This window comes from Pongo abelii, chromosome X (assembly GCF_028885655.2).
Source record: "Pongo abelii isolate AG06213 chromosome X, NHGRI_mPonAbe1-v2.0_pri, whole genome shotgun sequence".
Taxonomy (NCBI): Eukaryota; Metazoa; Chordata; class Mammalia; order Primates; family Hominidae; genus Pongo; species Pongo abelii.
This window is the reverse complement of record NC_072008.2, coordinates 106,794,796-106,814,890: the sequence shown is the minus strand read 5'-3', so window position 1 is coordinate 106,814,890 and position 20,095 is coordinate 106,794,796. Positions and strand designations below refer to the sequence as shown.

The 20,095-nt window shown below is 44.4% G+C and overlaps 1 protein-coding gene across 1 annotated transcript; it reads right to left on the bottom strand.

Moving 5' to 3' along the window:
* Positions 1 to 766: 766 nt before the first annotated feature.
* On the bottom strand, positions 767 to 17,010 carry TMEM35A (transmembrane protein 35A). The gene is made up of 2 exons (XM_002831887.6): positions 16,706 to 17,010; positions 767 to 2,558 (listed from the first exon to the last, which is right to left on the bottom strand). The coding sequence occupies exons 1-2, from the start codon at positions 16,823 to 16,825 to the stop codon at positions 2,175 to 2,177; spliced, it is 504 nt and encodes a 167-aa protein (XP_002831933.1). The 5' UTR covers positions 16,826 to 17,010; the 3' UTR covers positions 767 to 2,174.
* Positions 17,011 to 20,095: the final 3,085 nt, after the last annotated feature.

Sequence of the window (20,095 nt, the reverse complement as noted above, 5' to 3'; positions counted from 1 at the left end):
TTCTTTTTGTAGATGATGAAACTGGAGCCCTGAGTGGTGAAATATCTTGCCTAATGTGACAAGTCTGTGGCAGTGCAACTTGTACCACTTTGTGGAAATATATACATATATATAGTGAAAGATAGGATTCATCTTTGATACACCTTCAATTTTCTCCAAAATCATTTTTCTAACTTCCCTTGGCATCACCTAATTAAGCAAAACTCCTAAAACCTGGAAATTGTATTGAGATCCTAATTATGTGGCTTTCTGTCTTGTGTGCTAACATCACAAAAGTGTGGGGGAACGTAAATAAAATTGGAAAGTTGGGCCAGGCGAGGTGGCTCACACCTGTAATCCCAGCACTTTGGAAGGCTGGGCCAAGCAGACTGCTTGAGCCCAGGGGTCCGAGGCCAGACTGGGCACCATGGCAAAATCCCGTCTCTACAAAAAATAAAAAATTAGCCGGGCATGGTGGCGTATGCCTGTAGTCCCAGCTATTCAGGAGGCTGAGGTGGGAGGATCATTTGAACCTGGTAGATTGAGACTGCAGTGAGCTGTGATCACACCACTGCCCTACAGCCTGGGCAACAGAGCAAGACCATGTCTCAAAAAAAATAAGAAAAAGAAAAAAAAGAAATTGGAAAGTTGGCAACCTCATTAGCATATTAAGTGATTAAACTCCCTCTTCTCTTTCCTCTCCTCCTTCAGCCAGACTCAGAAAAAGAGAGGCTAAATCCTTTGATATGATCCTTACTTTCCAGATTTTCAGTATTTGTCCAGACAATTTCCTCCAAATTTCAAAAAGTTTTATTTTGAAAGAATGAGAGAAATAAAACAGAGAGGTATCAATTACCAAGAACAATTACACTGAAGAAAACACAATAATAAGTACTCTTCCCACACACCCCCCCCCCACGCATTTCCCCATCCCTGGCACAATAATATTAAAACCACCAAAGCACACCTAACAAGGAAAAACAACAGTACGTAATAAAAAAAGCAAATGTCCATACTGCTCAGTCCAACTAACCCTTATGAAATGTCCTTCCCCCAGCTAAACCCCACCCACTGGAATGAAAAAGAAGTGTAGAGACAACCCTAGGGGGGACTTGGAACTCTGCTTATACTAGCAAAGCTCAGTGAAGAATCAGTAAGAGTAGTGAATCTGTTTGGCAGTGAAACACTGGATATAGCTTCTTTTTCAAATTTTGGATGATTGCAGAGAACAGGTAGAGTTTGAGGCTCACAGACTTCTAACAGGACAGATCCCTGTTCCCTCAACCCTAACAGTGGAGCAGCTGCCAAATCCTGGTTGGCTGCTGAGAATAGTGGAAGTGAGGCAACTTCGGGCTTAAGACAATCTGAAAAAGATGTCTGGAAACAAGTTTACTGCTTCAGTTTCAAACTGTGAGTAAAGGGTTTTAATAGGTGGGGCTTGGACAAAGGCAAGGTGAAACTTCCTATATTATCACTTGAAGAATTAAACTATCAATTTGACTGCATGCATCCCTTGTTTTAATTAAACTCAATATGGACTATTTAAAATGTAAACAACTGTTGGAATAGAGCCTAATTAATTTCATATATAACTCAGTGTCTGAAATTGAATTTTTCTTTTTTTTTCCTAAAGTAGTAAGTTTAAGTTTTCAGCATCCGTGGAGAGATCCCCGGCCATGGGACTATATGACTTGTCTTATATCGGGATTCTCTTTATAGGAAATTTGTTTTATTCTGCCTTTGCTGGAATCAATCTATAAAGGGAAGGATGCCTGTGCAGGATTAGTTCAAGATCAGAGCCTTCTCTGCTTGTGTGTGCGTGCATGCGCGCGCACGCATGCGCATGCACACACACACACACACGGAGTAGTTAAATACATTTTCCCACACACAATCTCACAGTCACATGCTTGTTGGAGTCCATCTCACAATTACACTTCAACAGTAGCCGTATACATGTACATGCAGCAAGATGTGAGAGTTGCCCCAGAGTGATTAAAGGTGGTGCACAAATGTCAATGTGGGGAAGTCATTTTAGCATATAGATGTACACAAGCCAATAGGGTCATTAACTTGCAGATTACATTTTTCACTTTCCCCAAGATAAATAAATCAAATGAAAAACACACACTGACATCTTCCTGGTGTCTTGGACGCAACTGCCTGGAAGGTCCACTCTTTGCACTTCCATTTTTCTATGACACCTTCACTTTGCCCTGAGGGGCCTTCTCATATAAGGAGGGTTGCTCCTCAGCATTTCCTGGCAAAGGCTTCTTCTCAGAAGACCGGTCTTCAGGCTTGCGAGCAATCAGCAGGCGGCAGGTGAGCAGGATTCCAAATACCAGAGCATGGGCGTAGCGTTTGAGAGGATCACCGACCAGCTGGTGGAAGAAGAGCACAGCCAACACCAGCAAGAGTAGGAAGAAGTTGGCCACATCTTTGGGACGCCCGGGCACAAGGGTCATGACGATGCCACAGGCCACTTCAAGGGCACCAATGCTTTTTCGGAGGAGAATGGAATTGATCCCCATTTTCTTCAGCAGAGGGAGGGCTCGAACATAGCTCTTGTAAGCACGTTTCTAGAGTGGGAATATTGTAAGGAAATTACTGCATTAACCATGATTTTAACATTAGAATGAAGAAAACACAAGCAGAGTCCTCCTTCCCTCCCTCCATTCCCCTTTCACACCAGCCACTGGTGTCCCATTATATATAATTTTTTATATCTTAATTATATGTAATTAAACTAAGAGGCCAGGCACAGTGGCTCACACCTGTAATCTCAGCACTTTGGGAGGCCGAGGCGGGCAGATCACCTGAGGCCGGGAATTGGAGACAGCCTGGCCAACATGATGAAACCCCATCTCTACTAAAAATACAAAAATTAGCCGGGTGTGGTGGGGCATACCTGTAATCCCAGCTACTCGGGAGGCTGAGGCAGGAGAATCACTTGAACCTGGGAGGCAGAGGTTGCAGTGAGCCAAGATCATGCCACTGCGCTCCAGCCTGGTCAACAGAGCAAGACTCCATCTCAAAATAAATAAATAAATAAATAAATAAATAAGAATTTTTTAAAAATTCACTAGGCCCATAAAAACTGGTACATGTTAGTCACATCCATATTTTCTAGTGCCTGCTTTGTCAAAACCCAGATGCATATGAATACTAAGCAAAATGAAACAAGGTAAGGCACGGTATGGTAAAGATTCACTAATTTGAACTTCCCTAAATTGGAATCTGTTATATTTCAGAAAAGAGTGAAGCTGGAGTTTATATTTGTAGAACCTATAAAAATGAAAGTGTTTGCTGAGAAAATAGAAAAATAAAAATGTATGCAAATGTCAGCCCTTTATATATCTTTAAAATATAGTAAGACAAAATCATTCTCATTTCATTGAGATAAATCCCCAAACCTTTATAAGAAGCTACTTTGGCTAGCTTCATTCCTTAATTTTTATTTTATTTTATTTTATTTTTTATTCTTTTGAGATGGAGTCTCACTCTGTTGCCCAGGCTGGAATGCAGTGGTGGAATCTTGGTTCACTGCAACCTCCGCCTCCCGGGTTCAAGCAATTCTCCTGCCTCAGCCTCCTGCATAGCTGGGTTTACAGGCGTGCACTACCACGCCTGGCTGATTTTTTTTTTTTTTTTTTTTTTTTGGTATTTTTAGTAGAGATGGGGTTTTGCCATGTTGGCCAGGCTTGTCTCAAACTCCTGACCTCAGGTGATCCACCCACCTCGGCCTCCCAAAGTGTGGAATTACAGGTGTGAGCCATTGCGCCCGGCCTCATTCCTTAATTTTGATTCAAGAAATATTTATTGTACACCTATTATGGGTTTTGCATCAGTGATACAGAGGTAAATTAGACAGGGTCATGAAGCTTTCAGACTAATAGGGGGAAACAGATATGTAAACAACATAAAGCAGCACAGTTAGTGGTACATAAATAGAGATCTATATAAGATCACAAAGTAACAGAATTATATTGACCTTAGAGTTACAGATCATTCATATTTTTCACTATCCATTTTGGCCTGTTCCTCATTTTGAAGTAAATTGATGAGATTTTATCAAGTGTCTTATTGGGTTGGTCCACTGCTTTGTTTTCTTTTAGTATCCATTCATTCATTCAATGTTTATTTTCTTTTTCTTTTTCTTTTTTTTTTTGCTTTCCAGGAGGTGCTCTCATCTGAGTTCAATATTTATTAAGTGCCTCCTTGTGATAAGCACTGTACTGGATACTCTGGATATAAGTGTCAATTATTCAAAGGTCCTGTCTTCCTGAAGCTTGAGGTTTATAAGGGGAAGAGCGGATATGTAAATACACAAGTGCAATAAAGTGTTACAAGTGCTGGATACAATTATGTAGCAGGAACAGTATATAGGCACATCGGAGGGAGTGGTCAAATCTCTCTAGATGGTGACAGAAAATTTGGAGTGGAATCTTAAAAGTAGAGTAGGTGAGGCCGGGTGCAGTGGCTCACACCTGTAATCCCAGCACTTTGGGAGGCCGAGGCAGGCAGATCACCTGAGGTCAGGAGTTCAAGACCAGCCTGACCAACATGGAGAAATCCCATCTCTACTAACAATACAAAATTAGCCAGGCTTGGTGGCGCATCCCAGTAATCCCAGCTACTCGGGAGGCTGAGGCAGGAGAATCACTTGAACCCGGGAGGCAGAGGTTGCAGTGAGCCGAGATCGCACCATTGCACTCCAGCCTGAAACTCCGTCTCAAAAAAAAAAGTAGAGCAGGTGTTTGCAAGATAAAAAAGGAAAGGGCACTGCAGGCAGAGGAAGCTGGATGAGCAAAGACCCTGACACACCAAATATGGCCAAATACCACTTCAGTTCAGCATAGGGTGATAGAGGGAAGGGAAGGAGGTAAGACATGAAATAGGAGGGATAAATATGAATTAGATCATGGAGAACAATATCTGTTCTGCTGTGGAGCTGGACTTTGTCTTATAAGCCAGGAGGAACTTTTAAAGAAATTCCCTCTGGAAATAGGCCGGGCATGGTGGCTCACGCTTGTAATCCCAACACTTTGGGAGGCCAAGGCAGGAGGATCGATTGAGCCCAGGAGTGCAAACCAGCCTGGACAAGATAGTGAGACCCTGTCTCTACAAAAAGTTTTTAAAAAATTAGCTGGGCATGGCGGTGTGTGCCTGTAGTCCCAGCTATTTGGGAGGCTGAGGTAGTAGGATTGCCTGAGCCCAGGAGTTCAAGGCTTCAGTGAGCTGTGATCGTGCCAACGTACTGCAGCCTGGGCGGCAGACCAAGACCCTGTCTGAAAAAAAAAAAAAAAAAGAAAAAAAAGAGAGAGAGAGAGAAAAGATGGTCCGTGTAGAAATAGTGTAGAGGATGAATTGGGGGAAGTATGCCTGGAAACAAAGAGATCATGTAAGAGATGTGGACTAGCATAATGACAGTGAGGACATGGGAAGGGGACAGAGCAGAGGAATGCTTTGAAAGCAAAATCTGGCCGGGTGCCGTGTCTCACGCCTGTAATCCCAGCACTTTGGGAGGCCAAGGTGGGTGGATCGCCTGAGGTCAGGAGTTCAAGACCAGTCTGGCCAACATGATGAAACCCCATCTCTACTAAAAATACAAAAAAAATTACCCAGGTGTGGTGGCACACGCCTATAGTCCCAGCTACTCTGGAGGCTGAGGCAGGAGAGAATTGCTTGAACCCAGGAGGCAGAGGTTGCAGTTACCTGAGATCATGCCATTGCACTCCAGCCCGGGCAACAGAACAAGACTCCGTCTCAAAAAAAAAAAAAATCTACAGAACTTGGTGTCTCACTGGATGCGGGCACTGAGGGAAAGGGAAGAGTCAAGAATGATTCTCAGGTCTCTGGCTTGGGTGCTGGAGAGATAGATAGGTGTTACCATTCTCTAAGTATGGGTATATATCAGATAATCAGGAGGAACAGAATGTGGGGGTCAGGGATCAGGAAAGAATGAGGAACTCAATTTGGGGGTTTTGAGTTGAAGTACCTCTAAGGCATCCAAGTGTAGATGACTGGTAAGGCAGCTCAGTAAGAGAAGTCTGGACTAAAGATAGAGAATGGATAGTCATTAGTATGCCCAGGGAGGGTATATACAATGGGAAAAAAATGCATGACAGACATTTAAAAAATGGAAAGAGAGGCCTGGCGTGATGGCACAAACCTGTAATCCCAGCAGTTTGGGAGGCCGAGGCGGGCAGATCACTTGAGGCTAGGAGTTCGAGACCAGCCTGGCCAATATGGCGGAACCCTGTCTCTACTAAAAAAAAAAAATACAAAAATTAGCCGGGCGTGGTGGCACGCACCTGTAATCCCAGCTACCCGGGAGGCTGAGGCACGAGAATCACTTGAGCCCAGGAGGCAGAGGTTTCAGTGAGTCAAGATGGCGCCAGCCCGGGCAACAGAGCAAGACTCTGTCTCAAAAAAAAAAAGAAAGAAATGGAAAGAGAGAGCCCACAAAGCAGATAGAAGAAAGTATGGTTAGAAAAGCAGGAGGAAAACCAGGAGAGACCAGGTCATGGACACCAAGATAAGTTTTAAGAAGAGAATAGTCAAAAGTGCCAAATGCTAGACAAGTGTAAGAATGAAGCAGAAAGCCAACTTGACCTCTCGGAAGCATCTGGCACTTAAAATAGTGTTCACACACTCTAGATTTGGAACAAATATTAACAAGCGAATGCACCTTTACTTAATGGATTAATTATCATGAGTGGCCCAAGATAATTGTCTATGAGGACTCTTAAAAGACTAATGGTTTAGAAAAAAGCATGGTTTGGATGCAAACAGACTTGGCGTCAAATCCCATCTCTACCTCTTTCTAGCCTTTTTTTTTTTTTTTTTTTTTTTGATATGGACTGTCATTCTGTCACTGAGGCTGGAGTGCAGTGGTGGGATCAGAGCTCACTGCAGCCTCTACCTCCGGGGCTCAAAAGCAATTCTCCCACCTTACCTCAGCCTCCTAAGTTGCTGGGACTACAGGGTATGCACCATCATGCCCGGCTAATTTTTTTTTTTTTTTTTTTTTTTTAGAGAAAGCACCTGGCTATGCGGCCTGCCTTAACTTTCCAAAGTGCTCCTGCCACTTTCTAGTTGGGTGTCTCTGAGCAAATTATTTGAGAGGTCCTGAACAAGCCTGAACTAAGGTAAAATCAGCAAGGCTACTTACCTTGGGTGGAAAATTTAAGAGGGCACTAAAAACACTCACTGATTAGGTAAATAATATCCATGATGAACAAAATATGAAACTTTTAAATAAAGGTAGGCTCCAACGCTACACTTGCACGACCCTGCTTCACTCACTTCTCCCTAAACCTGCCTTGTCAGAGACTGTCCTTATTTAAAATTCCACCTCACCCTAGTTCCTACCCTATTCGAGCCTATATGGAAATACAAAGTGTTAGTCATTCTTCCTCTCTCTTCCCATCTTAGATTAAATCAAGGACTTTTCATAGAGAAATTAGGAGAGAGGTTGACCAGTAGGCGAGTAAAACCTTGGGCTGAAAGGAGCCAGACCCATGTGGGGCAGAGCTGAGCTGAGGTTTAGGGTACCTGGTGGTGGTGAGAAGCCTACTCCTTTCCTCTCATTAACCTGAATACATGCCACTTGCCTTATCCTTCTCCCTTTGCATCCTGGTGATGGTAGCAGGGGGACATTACGGGGAAAAAATGTAGACCCCAGAGGCTTCCATAACACTTTTTTTTTTTTTTTGAGGCAGAGTCCCACTCTGTCACCCACACTGGAGTGCAGTGGCTCGGCTCGCTGCAAATTATGCTTCCCTAGCTCAAGCGATTCTCCTGCCTCAGCCTCCCGAGTAGCTGTGTTTACAGGCATGCACCCCCACATCCAGCTAATTTTTGTATTTTTAGTAGAGACTGGTTTTCACCATGTTGGCCAGGCTCTTCTCGAACTCCTGACTTCAGGTGATCCACCTGTCTCGGTCTCCCAAAGTCTTAGGATTACAGGCGTCAGCCACCACGCCCGGCCTCTTAACACTTCTGAGTGTCTCGCTGTCACCCAGGCGGGAGTACAGTGGCACCATCAGGGCTCACTGCAGCCTTGACCTCCCAGGCTCAAGTGATCCTCCCGCCTCAGCCTCCCGAGCTAGCTGGGCCTACAGGCTTGTGCCACCATGCCTGGCTAATCTCTTTTAAATTTTTTTGTAGAGACTGGGTCTCACTATGTTGCCTAGGCCTGTCTCAAACTCCTGGGCTCAAGTGATCCTCCTGCCTCAGCCTCCCAAAGTGTTGGGATTACAGGCATGAACCACCACACTTGGCCAGTAAGGGCCATTTCTAATTAGCAACACAAAGGTTCTCAAGAGGCAATTCCTAAATCCTAAGTGTAAACTTCTGATGTGATAAACACAAAAGACAGGATGAGTTTTTTGTTTTGTTTTGTTTTGTTTTTTTGAGACGGAGTCTGGCTCTGTCACCCAGGCTGGAGTGCAGTGGCATGATCTCAGCTCACTGAAACCTCTGTCTCCCGGATTCAAGTGATTCTTCTACCTCAGCCTCCCTAGTAGCTGCGACTACAGGCACGCACCACCATGCCTGGCTAATTTTTGTATTTTTATTTTTATTTTTATTTTATTTATTTATTTTTAGACGGAGTCTCACTCTGTCGCCCAGGCTGGAGTGCAGTGGCACAATCTCGGCTCACCACAACCTCCGCCTCCCAGGTTCAAGCGATTCTCCTGCCTCAAACATGAAGAAACCCCATCTCTACTAAAAATACAACATTAGCCGGGTGTAGTGGCGCATGCCTGTAATCCCAGCTACTCGGGAGGCTGAGGCAGGAGAATTGCTTGAACCCGGGAGGCAGAGGTTGCAGTGAGCCGAGGCCACACCATGGCACTCTAGCCTGTGCAACAAGAGCGAAACTCCTTCTCAAAAAAAAAAGAAGAATCCTATTATTGCGAACCCCCTCATTATGCTTGGTCCAGGCCACCTCAAGTTAAACAATAGAAGGGTCACATGTCTTCAGTCTATAGTAACTAGGTCTCTAAAGACTTTAATTGTATGGATAGTAAGAATAAAGAGAGTTGACAGATTCACTTTCTTAAAAGGCTCTTGCAATTCACTTTGTTAGGTCTGTGTTCTTTCCATTGCAATAACCCAGGCTCTGAAACCATAGTTTCCATATAGGGGGAAGAAAAACAGGAAAAGGACGGGTTTAGTTAAATGTTTCAGACCCCTGCAATCAAAGGCAATCATCTAGCAATATCCTTGAACTGGGATTCTTAAGCTGAATTCCAATTTTAGTTTTGCCACTAAATTGCTTGGAGAAAATTACTAAGTATTTTATTACCTCAGTTTCCCCTCAGATTCAATAAATCAAATGAGCATTTTGGAGATTTAGGTAAATAATCAAAGTGTCATAGCATCAGCTGAGGGCAACACACACACACTTGATCATTAACGAACCACAAAATTAGGCCGGGTGCAGTGGCTCACGCCTATAACCCCAGCACTTTGGGAGGCCAAGATGGGTGGATGACTTGAGGTCAGGAGTTCGAGACCAGCCCGGCCAACATGGCAAAACCCCATCTCTACTAAAAATACAAAAATTAGCCAAGCGTGGTGGCACACGTCTGTAGTCCCAACTACTTGGGAGGCTGAGGCAGGAGAATCACTTGAACCCGGGAGGCAGAGGTTGTGGTGAGCCAAGACCATGCCACTTCACTCCAGCCTGGGTGATAGAGCCAGACGCTATCTCACAAACAAAAACAAAAACCCACACAATTAGAAATCCATATTTTTGCAAGCCACAGTAATTATTTTAATAACAAAATCATTGATGAATCAAGCAGGTCCATTCTTGTGGTATGAGGACATTATGATTCAGACATGAGTCAAAAGCATATGGAGCCTTTTATTTTTTGTTATTTTTAAATTTTATTTATTTTTATTTTTATTTTTGAGACAGAGTCTCGCTCCGTCGCCAGGCTGGAGTGCAGTGGCGCGATCTTGGCTCACTGCAACCTCTACCTCCCGGGTTCGAGCAATTCTCCGGCTTCAGCCTCCTGAGTAGCTGGGATTACAGGCATGTGCCACCATGCCCAGCTAATTTTTTTTTTTTTTTTTTTGTATTTTTAGTAGAGACGGGGTTTCACCATGTTGTCCAGAATGGTCTCGATCTCTTGACCTCGTGATCCGCCCGCCTCAGCCTCCCAAAGTGCTGGGATTACAGGTGTGAGCCAATGCGCCCAGCCTATGGAGACTTTTAATTTTTTTAATTTATTATTATTTTCTTTTTTTGAGATGGATTCTTACTCTGTCGCCCATGCTAGAGTGCAGCTGCACGATCTCAGCTCACTGCAGCCTCCACCTCCAGGGTTCAAGCAGTTCTCCTGCCTCAGCCTCCCAAACAGCTGGGACTACAGACGCCCGCTAACGCACCCAACTAATTTTTGTATTTTTAGTAGAGATGGGGTTTCACCATGTTGGCCAGGCTGGTCTAGAACTCCTGGCCTCAGGTGATCAGCCCAACTTGGCTTCCCTAAGTGCTGGGATTACAGGCGTGAGCGACTGCGCCCAGCCAGAGCCTTTCTTTAGTCATATCTTTTTTTTTCCTTTTTGTCATTTATTCTTCACCACACAGCAGGATCCATGATCTCATATTAATGATATTAAATTTGAACAGCTCAAAACTGTCAAATAATATTAATCTTTGATTACAATTAATAACCAGCCCAAGCCAGCTAACAGGACAAAATACAAAATGAGAACACAGGGCAAATAGTGTCCACTTCAGTTCATTCATGCCAATTAGGTAAAAGGAAAAGATAAATTGGCTAATATACTGTAGAATTCCATTTATATAAAATTCAAAATCAGGTACAATTGACTTATGTTGTTAGAAATCAGGATAGTACTTACCCTTGAGGGGGGTAGTAACTGGAAGGGGCCATGAGGAAGGTTTCTGGGGTGCTGGTCATGTGGGTTTTTTTGTTTTTTTCTTTTTGTTTTGTGTTGTTTGTTTGTTTGTTTTTTGAGATGGAGTCTAACTCTGTCATCCAGGCTGTAGTGCAGTAGTGCAATCTTGGCTCACTGCAACCTCTGCCTCCTGGGTTCAAGCAATTCTCCTGCTTCAGCCTCCCAAGTAGCTGGGATTACAGGTACCCGCCACTAAGCCCAGCTAATTTTTGTATTTTTAGTAGAAACGGGGTTTTGCCATGTCGCCCAGGCTGGTCTCGAACTCCTGATCTCAGGTGATCCACCCACCTTGGCCTCCCAAAGTGCTGGGATTACAGGCGTGAGCCACAGCACCTGGCAATGTGCTTTTTCTTAATATGAGTGCTGGGTTACACGGGAATGTTCTGAAAATTCCTTGAGCTGCATACTTATGTTATGTGCATGTTTCAGTATATATGTTATACTTCAATAAGATTTACAAGGAAAAAAATTATATGAAAGCAGAAGAAAGCACTGATAAAAATATATTTTGGCAAAAAATCTCAGCCTGGTTGCTATCTTAAACCATAAAGCCTACATAAGTGCTGCAAAATGTACTGACTCATGTGTGATTTTTCTGAATCTCTGTAAGAAATAAAGCCCGTGTGAATCATAGATCATTGTTTAAATGTAATAAAAAGCCATTACATATTTAATTGCCAAATTGCCACATGAATGCTAAACACCTTCTTTTTTTTTTTTTTGAGATGGAGTTTCCCTCTTGTTGCCCAGGCTGGAGTGCAATGGTGCGATCTCGGTTCACCACAACCTCCGCCTCCCAGGTTTAAGTGATTCTCTTGCCTCAGCCACCAGAGTAGCTGGGATTACAGGCATGCGCCATCACACCCGGCTAATTTTGTATTTTTAGTAGAGACGGGGCTTCTCCATGTTGGTCAGTCTGGTCTTGAACTCCCGACCTATTCTACTTTCCACTGTCATATAATGCCCACCTAAAGAGGAAGCTGGCATGCTTGATCCTACCAGTCAAAGTGGACCCTTCCCAGAATGCATCTTAGGGCAGAAGACTGACTCCTACTGTCAGTCAAAGATCTGTCTGAAACAAACTCAGCTTTTGTCCATACTGAGAGGCTACAAGCTCCCCAACATAAACTCTAATATGTAGTTTAGCTTGCGATGGCAGGCTGTGTGAATTAAGCAAAGCTGCTTCACATCTCAGGGTCTCGGTTTCCTCTCTGAAAATAAACGTACTGTACCACCTCAGAGAGCAGTGTAAACATCAGTAAATTACTATCTTATTACCTAGTTGGAAAGCAATTAATAGCAGTGATTGGAAGCTTAAAAGATTACCTATGGACATTAAATAAACTGCCCAAACATATTGTGAGTGTTTCCTCAGGATTACATAAACAGAAGGGCACTTAACTACACATAAACAAATAAATCAAATCAACAAACCTTTACTATGAGGGGATGCAAAGAATCAGGGACTTGCCCAGTCATCCTCAGGACCAAAATCTCTTGGCTTTATTGTCACCAGGATTTTGGTGTTTTCTTACCTTTTCATATGTGGTCCCCTGTGCTTACAGGATGAAGCCACTACTACAAAAAGCTGAACACCAGATTTAAAGCAAGCCAACTATTTATATGTTCCCAGTCACTGCACAGGAAACTGCGTCCCAGCACTTTTAAGGGCTGTCTCCCATTTTCAAGTGAACTAATAAAGGCATTTAGTCAAGGGAGTGGCCAGTCATGTTGAATTCACGTGGGATTTAGAGTACTCTATAATGATACTTGCTAAATCTGGAGGAGGTATGGGACAACACATGCCAAATGGGCTATTCAGAGATGCATCTGGAAGTTCTGCATGAGATCCACTGTACATTACACAGCGGCAAGTGTGGATTTTTCAATATTAATTGATTGCATAAAGGTCTGTCCACAAAGGCACATGAAAATAGCATCTTGTTCTTCTAAATGCTTGATTTCAGGCTGGGGGTGGTGGCTCACGCCTGTAATCCCAGCACTTTGGGAGGCTGAGATGGGTGGATCACCTGAGGTCAGGAGTTCGCAACCAGACTGGCCAACACAGTGAAACCCCATCTCTACAGAAAATACAAAAATTAGCCAGGCATGGTGGCACGCACCTGTAATCCCAGCTACTCCGGAGGCTGAGGCAGGAGAATCACTTGAACCCGGGAGGCAGAGGTTGCAGTGAGCCAAGATCGTACCATTGCACTCCAGCCTGGGCAACAAGAGCAAAACTCCGTCTCATAAATAAATAAATAAATAAATATATAAATGCTTGATTTCAGTCCCTTAAACTGGCTATTTAAATCAGTTAGGAAACCACTGCATAAAACAGAATTACTTATCATAATCACCTCACCCAAAGCATTTCTCGAACACATACTATAGCAAACACTGTACCAGACACTTTTATACATAATCTCAGTTAATATTTACAGCCTTCTAAGGTAGGCATTCCTTCCCCGCCCCCCTTAGGATGGTTTGTTTCTTAAGTGGTAGGCATTCTTATCCCCATTTTAAGAATAAAGAAACTGAGACACTAAGAGTAGCAGGACCTGAACCCAAGCCTGTGTGACTATAAAGCCTGCACTCTTTCCACTAATCCTTGCTGGCTTCTCCAGTAGAAACAGGAGAAAAGTTCATAGTCATTTGTTTGTTTTTTAGCAATGATTCTCCCTGGAGAAGATAACACCTAAGAATTACACAAATGATTTTAAAACAAGAAAAAAAAATAGTTGGCAGAAAAGCAAAAAAAGAAAAAAAAGAAAAAGAAAAAAGAAAGAAATCAAATCAAAAATCTAAATTTTAAAAATTGATTTTGTAGTAACACAAAATTGAAAATATGGATTGGGCAGTTAAACTGGTACAATAAAAGGAGGAAGACTGTGCCAGGTGTTCTCAAGAATCAGTTGTCAGTTCTGGCATCCATAAAAACCCAACAGTTTTAACCATTAATGATCCGTCTATTGGGAGTATTGAGTCATGGACTTGGTTTCTCATCTCTGCTCCAACAACAGCTTACCTTTCTGGCCTTGGATATGTCATTAAACTTGTTCTGCTTTAGTTTATCCATCAGTAAAATAAAAATAACGAATACACTAAATCTACCTCACAGACATGTTCTAAAGAACAAATAATCTTAAAACAACAACAGCAGCAACAACGCTTTGAGATCTTATAAGAAATGCCACTGCAGTCAATACATGACTAACCTCCTCGATGCAGAGGAATCACTCCTTAATGGGAAACAAAAAATCCCAGATAATCATCCCAACTGATCTAGGGTTGGGGTTCTGAGAGACTTTCCCTCTGAGAGATAGGGGCTTCTTAGAGAGTCCCTCTAAGAGGCAAGAAATAGCTCCTGAACTGCATAATCAAGAGCCAGACAGAGAAATCTGAAGGGTGGTAACAAGCCAAGGCAATGCTACAATGACTCATTCATTCACCCATCCACTCCACAAATACATATTGAGCACCTTCTCTGTACTAGAACTGAATTTCCCTCCCTTTCCTATGGGAACGAGAATAAAGCTCTGCCAAGCCCAGGCACTATGCAGTAGGCTTTATGCCAGAGAGCAATCTCCAGTCTATGGCCCGATGCTCAATGCAGGAGAGAACCCTGGAAAAGGGCAGTCTGAAAATCCTCTTCAAACTATTGTGACGTCTACTTCTCAGTTAGATACAATCTTTCCATTCCCTCTAGATGCCCCTAGCACAGAAGTGCAGAAGTGTGCATACACACCCACACACAATGGTTCTATATTGCTGTGTTACACTATATCTATTTAAATATGTTCCTATGTATGATATGAAATCTTCATATTTGTTTCTTCTGCCTTTCATTAGGCTGCACTAGACAGCTCCATTTCTAGGAAGAAACATACTGTAAACCCATTTGTGGCTGGTCCTCCTTGTGAGATCCTGCCAAGCTGGTAGGAAGCTTCCCAGTGACTCCATCTTAGTTGGATTTCCTGCAGAGCCTAACACTGTACTTAGGGTGCAGCTTGTGGGGGCCTCTGAAGCAGCTGACTAGGGTCTGGAGGGCAGGGAGTATACTGAAGAAAGGTAGTGTGTCCCTAAGGCTAGGGAAAGCTTACAAATACCTATGATGCACACACACAAATATATAAATATATGTACATATGAAAAGTAAAGCAAGAGCATGTTCATTTATTCATAATCTAATACCAAACTGCTACCACCAAGACAGAAATATAGTGGCATTTCCCCTCCACCCTGTCCCTCTGTCCCAACCTCTTCAAGCCATTTGGTGGCTTCTGCTACCCCACCCTGTCCCTCTTCTCCCAGTGCAGGCTGCCTCAGGTACTCATTTTGACCTGATTTCAATTCCATCTGGTCAAACATGCTGGGAGGAGGGGAAGGGAGAAGGAGAAGCATGTAAGGATTTGCCATTGGGGCCAGACCTAAGCCCTTGCCACCCTCCCCCACCCTAGGGTGATCCTGCGGTGAGGAAGAAATGGAAAGCTCCAGCTTAAACCCTGAGACAGAAGCCAGAGCTGCCTGCAAACATTTTCTGAACATCTATTAATATAATTTGCCAGTCTCCATCCATTTGCAGCTCACGTTAAGGGGCCCTGGGAAGCTTTGCAGTGGGTTCAGGAGAGCTATGAATTCCTCGCAATGTGTAAGGCTGTTCCTCCCTGCCTCAGCCCTAACAGGGCTTGCCTCTTTTCTCTTTCCCCTTCTGTTCCTCCCCTAAGCTCCTTTCTCTCTTGACCTTGAGAGCCCAATAATGTGCTCCCTCCCATTACTGGAAGTCTGGCAAAGGCGACCAGAAGCAGGGTCCCTTCAGCTGGGGTGGGGAAAAGAAGAGGCAAAGTGACAGGGGAAGAAGGGACAGACCCGAAAGTGCTGGAAACATTCCCTGCCATCTCCTAGTACTCCACAGCATAAGAGCAAGTCCTCATCACGCCCTACTGGGGAAAGCAGCCCAGCCCCCAGGTTGCAGAGGAGATGTTTTGGCCAGTCACTTTCTGTGATTCCAACTCTGCAGAGGGGAAAATCTGCAGAGGGCCTGGCTCTGGTCATCCACAGAAGGCAAGGTGGGGATTACGGACTGTTTTGCAGGAGAGAAAAAGCAGACTTTGCAGATTTTGTAGATTACCCCGCACACAAAACAAAATAAAACAAAACATCTAGCTCTCCCTTGAGAGAAGGGGAAGAAACAAGAGCTTAGTGGCCTTTATTTGGGCCAATGCTTTGTCTCAAGGATCCAGATACACACCCAGGTGGCTGGAGGAATACTATCAGCTGTCTGCCTGGGATGAGGAATACCAGCCAGCCCCTAAAAATTGCTTGTTTTAGTAGCCCATTTTTCCCAGCTCTTTCCCTCTTTCCCCTTTGTTCTGCTCTAAAATAAATAAACTCTCCGCTTGCTAAACTCTTAGCTCACAGGTAGGGAATCAGACTTGTAGACTGGTTGCCCGGACTTTGGGTGTGTGCTGGAAGGAGGGAAGGGCTCCTGCCAATGACAGGTGCTACTCGGGTCTCAGCCTTCTGGTTTACTTGGGATGGGGGGTATTCGCTGCGCAACCCCTCCCCCAACTGGCATTCAGTGGCTCCAGAACAGCATAGCCCACAAAAGAAATCGCTCTTGCCCAGCTGCTCCTTCCGAGCTGCAAAGTTGTTGAGAAGGGAGGGTCCAGGTGGGGATAGGGGCTAAGCGGGTGGGACCGGAAACTGAGAAGGAAAAAAGGGGAGAGGTCCTCGCATTCCCATGGGAGTGCGCTCCTCATCACCCGTTTGCTTCACTTACCATCTCACTGTAGGCATCCTTGCTGAGCCTGGGGGTCAACTTGATAGTCCCCATGAAAACAAAGAAGAGTCCCAGGGCCACTGAGAGGGCCACAATAGTTACGGTTCTGGGGGATGCCATGGGGTCGCCAAGGCAGGTCCCAACTAATCCTTCTGATTTGGCACCCGCTCTGTCCAAGGCGCAGGCAGTTAGCACAGGGAGAGCTGGGGGGACGCTGCGGAGGCAGCAGGCAGCTAGAATGACAAAGGGAGAGGAGGGAGCTCGAGAGAAAAATTGAGAGATCGAGATTCAACCACTCTCACTACAACAATCGCTGGGTCCTAATGCCCTACGTGTGCTCACAGGCCAAAAGGACAGTCTCGAAGTTAAATGAAGCCCTAAACGAAAGACGGAAACTTCAAATCTTAAATGGGGAGAAGGGAGGTTATGTATGAGTTCAGTCACCAAGTGACCCCAGGAATGAGGAATTAGGGAAGACAGGCTTTGCTGCCACCTTCCCACCGGGCTCACTTTTCATCTCCCCCTCCCACTTATCATCCTTCAGTTATTCACTCCCTTTTTCCATCTCTTCCTTTCTGTCCCCCTTTCCTTTCCCTAAATAAAAATATTAGTCCTCAGAGAGTTGTTTCTGAAGTTCGTAACACTCAAGGATAAAACTGCAAATTTGTCAGTCTTCAATGCTGCCAAAGAAGGCTTTCTCTTTCTCTTGCTCAGAAATCTTTAATGACTCTCATAGCCAGTGGTTAACTCCAGTTTTAAATTTGGAATTCAAGGCCCTCCACATTTTGACCCCTGTCTCTCTTTGGAGATTTAGTTTTCAATGGCTCCCACTGCCACACGCCACCACTCATCTATCTACTCATGGCCTCACACAACCTACGCCTTACCACCTCCTCTACCTTTAACTCCCTATCTTTTGACCCCGCCCCCCACCATCACTCTTCATTAGCATTAAACCTTTTGTTTAATGTCACCTCCTCCATAAAGCCTTTCCTGATCCATTCTCAGTTAGATATGATTTCTCCCTCCTCCAATTTTCTATAACAATAACCAATAATTGTCAACTGTTTACTAGATGCTAGACGCTGCCCTCTACTTGTATTAACTAATTTAATCTTTACAGCAACACTATGGACTAAGTATGAGTCCCCATGCTATGAATGGGCACATTGAGGGGCTGGGAAGGTAGGTAACTTGCCCAAGAGTATACAGCTAGTAAGTGGAGAGCCAGGCCTCAAACCTAGGCAGTCGTTTCTAGAGCCCAGGCTCTTAACAATTGCTCTGCTGCCTCTCCTGTAATATTTTTCACTATTAGTGTGGTACTTAAAGTTGTTTAGCACTATAAGTGCTCACGCACACACACACAGAGTTTTGTTTTGTTTAGAGACAAGGTCTCACTCAAGTGATCCTCCATCTCAGCCTCTGGAGTAGCTGGGATCACAGGCACATGCTGTCATGCCCGGCTAATTTTTTTATTTTTTTGTGGAGTCAGAGCCTTTTGATGTTGTCCAGGCTGATCTCTAACTCCTGGATTCAAGGGTTCCTTCCGCCTCGGCCTCCCAAAGTTTTGAGATTACAGGCATGAGCCATGGAGCCCAGCCCTACACGATTTTTTTTTTGAGACCCTGCAGAGGGTCTCCCTCTGCAGCCTTAACCTCGTGGGCTCAAGTGAGAGGCTCTCTCTTGTAGCTGGGACTACAAATCTCTCAAGTAGCTGGGACTACAGGCACGTGTCACCACACCCGGGTAATTTATTTTTTATTTTCTGTAGACATAGGAGTACCTTATGTCAACCAGGCTGGTCTTGAACTCCTGGGCTCCAGCGATCCTTCTGCCTCGGCCTGCCAAAGCATTGGGATTACAGGCATGAGCCACCATGCCCAGCCCTAAACAATCATTTTTAATGATTGTATAAAACTTTAGCATCACTTGAATGTACTATAGTTCTCATTCATTTTGCATCTTATTGCTAGATATTGATGTTGTTTCCATGGTTTTTACTTTTACAAATAAAAATGTGATGCATGGCCAGGCGCGGTGGCTCATACCTGTAATCTCAGCACTTTGGGAGGCCGAGGCAGGCAGATCACCTGAAGTCAGGAGTTCAAGACCAGCCTGACCAACATGGTGAAACTGTAACCTCCCAAGGGGTTCACCTTGCCCGCTGCCTAGACAGAGCCCATTCATCAAGACAGGGGAATTGCAACAGAGAAAGAGTAATTCACGCAGAGCCCACATGTGGGAGACCAGAGTTTTATTACTCAAAGCAGCCTCCCTGACCATTCGGGGAGCAAAGATTTTTGTTTGCTTGTTTTGTTTGTGTTTTTTTGAGACAAAGTCTTGCTCTGTCACCCAGGCTGGAGTGCAGTGGTGCAATCTAGGCTCGCTGCAACCTCCACCTCCTGGGTTCAAGTGATTTTCCTGCCTCAGCCTCCCCAGTAGCTGGGATTACAGGCATATGCCACCACACCTGGATAATTTTTGTATTTTGAGTAGAGACAGGGTTTCACCATATTGGCCAGGCTGGTCTCGAACTCCTGACCTCAGGTGATTTGCCTGCCTCGGCCTCTGAAAGTGCTGGGATTACAGGTGTGAGCCACCATGCCTGGCCGGGGAGCAGAGTTTTTAAGGATAACTTGGTAGGTCGGGGAAAGCCAGTGAGCCAGGAGTGCTGATTGGTCAAGGATGAAATCATAGGGAGTCAAAGCTGTTTTCTTGTGCTGAGTCAGTTCCTGGGTGGGGGCCACAAGATCACATGAGCCAGTTTATTGATCTGGGTGGTGCCAGCTGATTTATCAAGTGCAGGGTCTGCAAAATATCTCAAACACTGATCTTTGGAGCAGTTTAGGGAGGCTCAGAATCTTGTAGCCTCCAGCTGCATGACTCCTAAACCATAATTTCTAATCTTGTGGCTAATGTTAGTCCTACAAAGGCAATCTAGTCGCCAGGCGGGAAGGAGGTCTGCTTTGGGAAAGGGCTGTTACCATATTTGTTTAAACTATAAACTATAAACTACGTTTCTCCCGAAGTTAGTCCAGCCTACGCCCAGGAATGAACAAGAACAGCTTGGAGGTTAGAAGCAAGATGGAGTCAGCTAAGTTAGATCTCTTTCACTCTCTCAGTCATAATTTTACAAAGGCGGTCTCAATCCCTCCCTTTGGGTTTTATAATACCTTAATCTTAAGGTGTAGGCTATGAAGATGGGAAAAGGCCATCAATCACTCTGGCTTCTTCCTGCTGACAGGGGATGTAGTGGGAATGGGAGTGAACCCCAAGGTGAGAAGAGTGGAACTGCTTTACAATTAATTGTCTGAGCATACTCATGCAGGCCTGGTTGAGCTTCCAAGGCTTGTATGGCAAAAACATTAGTGCTCTTATCTATAGTTTTAC